This window comes from Belonocnema kinseyi, chromosome 6 (genome assembly GCF_010883055.1).
Source record: "Belonocnema kinseyi isolate 2016_QV_RU_SX_M_011 chromosome 6, B_treatae_v1, whole genome shotgun sequence".
Classification (NCBI taxonomy): Eukaryota; Metazoa; Arthropoda; class Insecta; order Hymenoptera; family Cynipidae; genus Belonocnema; species Belonocnema kinseyi.
Window position 1 is genome coordinate 7,385,125 of NC_046662.1, and position 8,898 is coordinate 7,394,022.

Sequence of the window (8,898 nt, forward strand, 5' to 3'; positions counted from 1 at the left end):
TGTTCTATCAAATCATTTCGCACGGAAAAAGGTTTTTGAAAACGATTTATGAAAGACATGTTATGAGTGGGTCACAGGAACAGATTCCTACCTTACCGCCTCATTTATTTCTTCACTTATTTTCATAGGAAGCGCCACATCGAGTTGAAAAATTGGGATACTGAAAAAGAAGCTCTAATAATGGTGGGATTGGTCCTGAATTTCTATAATTATGAAAAAAGTTTTTTTGGTTAATAACTTTTTTTTATTTATTCATAATTATTCAAATTTAGGACCAGACTCACCTTTACTTTGAACAGAAAAACGCCGATCCTCAAAAGGATCGGCGTTTCATTGATAATCATTCATTTTGAGAATCTAGGGGAAATTTATGATTTTGAGACTATTTTTTCTCATTTCGAGCAGCATAAAGCATTGTTTTCAAATTGTCAGTCACCTGTCAAGATGATTTTGTCAGGCGTTATTTGGATGAAATATAGATGTGGATAATCGGCTTAGTTACAATAATAATGACTTAACTTTTAATTACCTCTCATTTACCATTGTGTATTCGTGTCTTAAACTAAAATTTGCACATTGCGCAGTATAATTTCCAATTCTTAGGTTAGTCTTAACCAACATGAAATTAAAACCACTAAAGGCGGGAGGTATCAACCAAGTCGTAAACCGTCTGTATGCAAATGATGAAAATTGATGCCTGGGCGTTCAAAGAAATTTCCTCGACATTTTATGCGAAAGTTTAAAGTTATCTAATCTTGCATTTGAAAATTAAGTTAATATTATTCTAATTAATTTTATTATTACCAATAATTTAGTATATAATATCGCAAAGCGAATAATGGTTTTGACAGGTGTTCAGGTGGATGAAAGTTCTGTTTAGCACTCTACAACTCTCAAAATGAGCCAAAATTTAGTCTTAAAATGATGAATTTTCCTCAGATGCCCAGATGTGCAACTACGTTCATGGGTGTAAATATCAGACTGGAAATTCTCATTTTCAGACCATTGAAATTTGAGCTGCAACAAATTTAACACCACACGGTAAAAAAATTGAGCTGTGAAAGGGATATTATTCCTTATTATAGCTAAACATTAGCTGAAAACGAACGAAGGAATTTAGAAGGATCCCTGGATCAGCGAAAATGAATATCCTTGACCATTTTCCATATACCAGGGATATCGTATAGCCAAACCCCTAAATAAGTATAGCTATAATAGTGATGTTGACAATAGGTGTCCGAAGGAATTATCGGAAGAGCGCCGGTGCTTTATGGGAGCAGCGAAATAAAATGGCGACAGTCTAATCGATGGCAGGGACAGTTCAGATTTACTTTGGACAATTAAACGCTTTGTACCACCTAAAATGTGCGCGAATGTTAATATTAAATAGAGTTTATGATGCGGTAATAATAATTTACATTTGTTTCGATTGTAGGCGATAACTATATTGAAATATCAAGGAAGCGATAAAAGCAACAAAATTGATCTTCAAATGCATTATACGCATTTCAGGCAAATTCATTTTCGCGATACCAGATGAAATATTGGCTACTGTAAGTTAATATATTTTTATGACAACTAAATTTTTTTCTAATCTGAAGATAATAAAATTATACATAATCTGTCGAAAATAATAAACCATGAATTTTACCCTTTCCATTTGGAAGGCACTGTATTATGGATGTACTGCAAAATGTACTGCGACCGTATTTGAGCATTTTGCTTATGCATTTGTTGTTCATTACAAGCACACTTTAAATTTTTTTTTGTTAAAAAACAAAAAATTGTTCATCCATTGTTTACGTAATACGCTTCACAATATAAATTGCGTGCATATTTTATGTGTTTTCTATGTGTATGTATATTCTATGTATTCTGACAGGCATATAAAACTTTTTATTTTGACCAATTTTGCACAGGGTGGACAATACTCGCACAAAATAAAGTAATGATAAAATTTGTTGCAGGAAATTTTTTGGAGGGATAAAGTTTTATTCAGACAAGTTCGCGTTTAAAAAAAGCATGTGTTGTCATGGAAAAACAAAAGAAAGTTTAACCGATGTTTGGTTAAAGTTTATCCTGTAAAGTTAATTTTTGTTGCAGCGAATTTTTTTCTGTGCGTTGACAGAGAGTGTAATTATTGTTAATTTCTGATAATAAATGAATATTTAAACAAATTAATTTCGTAATTGTGTAAGGGATGAAAAAATGAATTAAATGATTGACTGATAAATCACTAAGTATCAGAAGAGAGTCTACATCGTAGAAACTTGGAAATTGTTTCGTAAGATAAACTGTCAGGCGTTTTTAAAGTAGCTTCCCTAACAGGACATCGGAAAACGTCATTCAAAATATTATAGTAATATATATAATAATAATATATCTTTCGAAAATGGTAAAAATATTTGTAAATATATCGAAGATAATATTTTTGATTATATAAATTATTATAGTAACATCCAAGATTGCAGTCGCAGCTTTGCTTTTGTCACATGAAAAATTATTGTTCTAGATTACATTCAAAGAGCCCTTTACACAGTATTAATAATTAAATGTTACGATATTGTGGAACTCACTTTATTTCGGCAATATGTTATAAAGATTTATTTATCACAATTTGATTGATTGAGTTGATTCGAAATTTGCTGATTTCAGTGAATCATGTTTGTGGGATTTTCCTAAGTTTTAATCGATTTTGTTGATTGAATTCATTTCAAATCTCGCGGATAATCTATGTAAAACTCACAAAAATATTTGCGACTCAACTATGTTGTTTTTCAAAGGACCGATTTGTCAAACAATTTTGTTTACAATTTAATCAAAATTCCATCGTTTTATTTTTCTAAATTCCTCCTTATGTAAATGGTAACACAATATACAAGAAAAGTGGAAGGAATAAAATCTTTGTTCCAAAAAGTTATCCTACCAAAAATGACAGTTTCAACAAAATGGAGAAACATACGCGTAATCATATTTTCCTAATCGAACGAAATATGCCAATTCTAAAGAATTTTAAGCAAGTGGAAAAAATGGTGTGACTCATATTGAATTCACTGAAATTTTCTTGCTATAATAAGAAAACTTAAAAATGAAGAAGACATTGATAAAAGTTGTAAAATCACAAATATGATAAGATATAAGATCAAAAATATTTGTCATATTCGAGACTTTCTTTTATTTTGAAGACATTTCACACTATCCGATGAATATTTAATTTACATAAAAGATATCTTTCAAACGAGGAAAAAGGAGACAGTGACAATTTAAATATGAATAATGGTAGTCAGGTCTGGCATTTTCGTTACCTTTTTAGAACTTGAGTGTGTTTTTAATGATAAGAAATACTCATGTGTAATTATAGACAGATCATCGCGTATTTTCTAAAGTAACGGGTTTTAAAAATTAGAATCATTAAAAAGACTTTTTTTGTCTTAGCTACTTATTATTATAGTTTTTAATTAATGAATTATTCTATAATATAGAAATTTCCTTACAGTTTCAAAATGTCTTTATTGATTAATGTGATTCATGCAGAATAATTCCAAGTTATTTAAATCATGCATTTTTCTGATTCTATATAAAGAATGCATAAGTTTTACTAATCGAATAATGTCTCGTATGTTTTATCACAGTGTGAAACTGATTACAGAGATTAGGTGTGAAAAACACACTTGACATACTATGTAGTTCAATACCTTCAATGTGTTAATTTAACAGTTAGTACCTGCAAAGTATTTATATGAAGTATCTGGCTTTAAATTAGAACAAACTAATATTTTGAAAGATATGATCTGTTTTTTAGCTTATGTTTTGAAAGATTTTTGCCAAATTTGCTAAACAGTGCATTTAAAAACACTACCCAGGCTATATGTATAATATTAATTTGTTTTATACAAAAAATATGTAAAACAAATGAATATTATATATAATACTTCACACTATATATAAACTATATATAATATTTCCGCCTGGGAATATAGAACTCACCTCTGAGTATATGATTTCAGACTATTACATAAGCCCTTAATTAAGTGATAATAGCATATTATTGTAATGTTATGACACTTATGAACACGCGTCCAGAGATAACCAGTTACGTCCAATATTCCTCATCAAGGCATCTTACAGAAGAGAATAAAAAATAAAAATTGTCTATTAAAAAAAATGCAGATTGAAAATAACACCCAGTTTTTCCAACCTTTTTCTTGCCGACGCTACAACTGATATTTATTGAAGAATTCAACAAGTGCCGGTACCAATTAAAACAAATAAAGACATTCATAAAGCCGGCGATAAAAATTCAATTTGAAACTACGATTAATAAAAATTGATGCCCTTACTCACGTCTTCGAAGAAGCTGAAAGTGATCATCACTCCCCATGACAGATCCGAACAAGATGACAATCAATGCAATCATCATCAACCTGCGGTGAAGCGGTGAATCACTCGAATTGAAATTTAGCCACGTTTCCTCATTCGCACTTGAGTCGACAATTCCTCTTCGTTCAATGTTATATTTAACACTTATTTTTTCCACTTGAAGCCGAGGTCTTGCCAGCTCATTTCGTGTTTTTTTAAATTCTTCTCTATTCTTTGATAATTTAAATCACAACACTGTACTATATTTGGAAACGTTGACAGATTTCATCTATTTTCTACTCAGTGTTATGTTAACTATGTAGTTATAGTTTATGACTGAAATTTGCAGATTCTTTTATGTCAGTATAATGTTGGTCAGTTACATATGTTTATTTATTTATTTTTTTTATTATTGACAAACAGTTTTTTTTTCAATATTGGTGAATCTGAAAACACAAGTGTCTTGTATAAGTAAGAAGCAAAAAATGAGTTTATCGAGTGCACTATCTAATCTTGCGCGTACTCGTTTCGTACATGCGCGCGTCATATGAAACAAGTCCACGTGTTATCAGATTTCTTCCGAGATGTGAACAACTCGAGACAATCATAGGTCTGAAAACTTGAAAGTAAGAAGGTTTGTTTGTTTCACATCCGGACGTTCATCTGGGGAAAATGGTTTCGAAATTGGACATTTGAGACAAAAGAATAAGAATACTTTATGACGTATTATGTTCGTGTGAGGTTTTCAACATTTTATATACAGAACGAGAATTGTAGTCTTTGAAAAGTAGACCCATTTAAAAACTATTTTTTTTCTAAAACTCTTACCAACCCCATGTTTATATTATTTCTTGTATAATACAAAAAGTGGTGCTTACAAATTTTCTGTTCTACAATTAATTTAAATTAGAAATAAGTCCTATTAAGGGTCCGTTTAAAAACTACGTCAAGATATTTTTTAAACTTTTTTCATCCCTCATCTTATTCATCACAGATCGCCGCACTAAGTCTTAAGGTGCTTCAAACGAGTCGGTTTTCAGATTAATACAAAATACGGCTACAAGGATTAATTGTTTGATGTAAGATTTTTACCACATTATCTAAAAGCTTATAGATGTGCGTGACTCGTGCACTTTTTTCTGAAAATGGTTTTTGTGTTTTTTTTTATTTATTGAAAATAAGCTGAATTTTCAGCGCCTGGAAATGGGCCACGTGCCACCAGTAGTGTACCCGTGGTAAACCGAAAACAGGCGCACAGCATTTCAAAGTGTGTTTCAGTTAAAAAAAAAACAATACCATTTTTACAAAAAAAAGGGCACCATTCATGCACTATTCATTCAAATTATGTGGTAAAATTATTACATCAAATAATTCATTCTTGTAGCCGAACACTCTTTTAATGTAAAAGGCTCGAGTTTTCAAATCGAAATATATTACATTTTCAATAAAATAGTTGATATTTTAACTAAAAAGAAATATTCTACCAAAAGAGGTGTATTTTTTACTCAAAACTATGAATTATCAACCACACTTTTTAACCAAACAGTTGCATCAACGACAATAAGAATTTTTTGGAATAAATTTTAATTTTCAACAATAAAGTTCATTTTCAACCAAGAAATGATGCCTTTCTACCATAAAAGATGAATTTTCAACCAGAAGGTTGAATTTTTAAGAAAAAATTCAATTTTTGAAGATGAATATTAAACCAAATAGTTCAAATTTCGGGTAAAGAAGTTTAGAATTTAACGAAAACTAGTTGCATTTTCTAGCAGAAAAGACAGATTTTTTACAAGACAGATGAGTTTTAAACACGAAAAGTTGAATTTTCAACAAAAAACTTATTTTTAAATTATAAAGGTGCATTTTTTACCATAAAATGTGAATTATCTACCAAAAGGATAAATTTTCAACAAAACTGTTGAATTCTTGAAAAAATGTGAATTTAGAAAGTAGTTAAGTATTCAAAAAATTAATAAACTTTCTAGCAAAATAATGAAAATTTGCAATAGATAGTTGAATTTTCCACCTAGAAATAAACATTTTCTACCAAATATTCGAATTTGCGACCAAAATATACTTTCTACCAAAATAAATGATTTCTGAATCCAAATCGACGAATTTCAATAACAAAAAATGTAATCAATCACTTGCATAAGGAAGAAAACAGATAAACTTTCAAGCAAAAAAAAAAGAATTTTTAACAAACTAGGAGATTACTTTTAACGAAACAGTTTAATTTTCAAGTCAAAAAACGAAATTTCGACGAAGAAACATGAAATTTTAAACAAAAAAAGTTTATTTTCAACCAAAAAATATACTTTATCAACAAATAAAGATCTCTTTTCTATCATAAAAGATAAATTTTCTACCAAAAGGCGAATTTATTTCAGTTTAAATAAATAATTTTCCACAAAAAAACACAATTTCTAACCAGTTTAATTCGACTAAAAAAAAGATTTTTTAACGAAATAGTTTGAAAAATATATGAATTAACAAAATAGTTTAAAAAATATATGAATTGTCTACCAAAAGTTGAATGTTCAGCTTATAAAGGATACATTTTCAACCTAAGAGGTGAGTTTGAGACAATTAATTTTGAACAAAGTAGATCAACTTTCCACTAGATACTTAAATTTTCAACCAAAAAGATGAATTTTTTACCAAAGAGATGAGCCTCCAATTATTAAAATTAATTTTAAAGAAAGTAGTTTAACCTTCAACCAAGTAGTTGAATTTTTAAACAAAAAATATTATTTTTCAATGAAAAATTTAGAAGTTGAATTTTCAACTAAAAATTATTAATTTACAACCAAGAATAGACCCGTTAAATTTCTAGTTAAAAATAATTTTGCAGCAACATAAATGTAATAGTTAAATTTTCAGTTAAAAAAATTAATCCTCCATGATAAATTTAGAAAAAGAATGTTCAACTAAAATCCTTCAATTTCAACCACAAATAGAAAAGTTAAACTTTCAGTTACTAAAAATAATTTGATTAAAATTCAATAAGTTAGTTAAATCTGCAACAAAATAGATGAATTTTTAAACAGCAGAGATGAGTTCTGGACCAAAAATATAACAACAAACTTTTAAATTAAAATTAATTCTGGAAATAAAAAGTTTTTAAATAAAATAATAATTAAATTAGAAGCTTATTATAATTAAATTATTGCTTTCTAAAAAATAATTTAATTGGAATTTTTTATAGTATATTTATATTAATTATTTATTATTGGAATTTACCTACGTTTCATGTCTATATTTATTTATTGTTTATTTAATAGAGTATTTTTTAAATAGCTGGTTTTTTAAATTGGGTTCCTAGGTTTTTATTCACTAAAATTAAAAGCATAAAAAATTTAGAAATCCGTGATTTGAAAAAGAAATCTTTAAATATTAATTTTTCTAATCATCTATGAAGCAACAATTAATAATTCTGATCCAATTATTATTCAGACGAGGTTGTTAACATATAAAGGTATTAACCGTCCGAGTTTTTAAATTTTAAATTAATACAAACTTCGATGTTAAAACGATTACTTTGAAAAAAATAATTTTGAAGAACGAGAAAAAATCTCCCTTGGTCAGGATTTGAACCGGAAACTCCACTATTCATGAGTGGAGCGCTGATCAAGTTCGCCACAGGCGCCATGTGTTTAATCTAATTATTATTTGTATTTGAAACTAAATTAAATGTTTCAAGGCAAAGCTTCTGCAATTCTACAGTTTTGATTTGTATGACATAATAAAAATGATAATTGAAGGGTGGCAGTACAGAACTAGATAATAAAGAAAATAGGAATTTTCAGAAGAGCGAAAAAACCTTTTTTAAAATTGAAATTACCACTTCAAGATAAGACAAAAAAACACTCACCGTGAAAGTGACACAGGCTACAAAATAGAACAGGCTTGGCTGCGGAATGCGATAAAAAATGTAATCTTGAATTCAAATAAAAAATAAAACTTACGACCGAGATATTGAGTTTCTCAAAAAGGATGCAAAATTTTGCCATAAAAAGTGAACCAATTCCGAAAAAATCGTCCATGAGTTTTGAGCATACAATTTTACTGTTTTTGAAAATTGGTTTTCGGTAACGATTGAAAATAGAATTTTCAATTTTTCACAAAAATAAAAACCTGCTCCCGAGATATGGGCAAGCTAAATGAGTTATAAATGTTTGATACGAAAAAATCATTTCTTTCCGACAAAAATCTAAATTTAGTTTGACGATATCGCACTGAGACGCTTATCAGGTAAAATGACTATAAAGAGATTTTTCTTTCAATAAGCAATAATAATTTATAAAATTTAAATCCCTTTTTTATCACTGTTTAAAAAATGAGAATGCAAACAAATCTTTTTGTCATTTCCTCTATTTGACTTTTTAAGAATATTTATGGAATAAACCCATATTCGGAAAAATGTTGGTTAAAATTGAATTATTCTTAAAAACGATAAAATTAAGTTATTTTTTCTAGGAAATATTAAAAAATTAAAAAATTTCTACTATGGAAAGTTGAAAATTAAATAATTCC

General features: G+C 28.5%; 1 protein-coding gene across 2 annotated transcripts in view; it reads right to left on the reverse strand.

Moving 5' to 3' along the window:
* The window catches only part of LOC117174649 (tenascin-like), a 26,968-nt gene extending 22,179 nt beyond the window's left edge, over positions 1 to 4,789 (reverse strand). Inside the window, exon 1 of one of the 2 annotated variants that reach the window (XM_033363929.1) lies at positions 4,345 to 4,789. In XM_033363929.1, the coding sequence (XP_033219820.1) occupies positions 4,345 to 4,420 (76 nt within the window). In that variant the 5' untranslated portion in view covers positions 4,421 to 4,789. Of the gene's footprint in view, positions 1 to 4,340 lie in introns of both variants that reach the window. The other variant, XM_033363931.1, reaches the window with a different exon arrangement.
* Between the last annotated feature and the right edge of the window lie 4,109 nt (positions 4,790 to 8,898).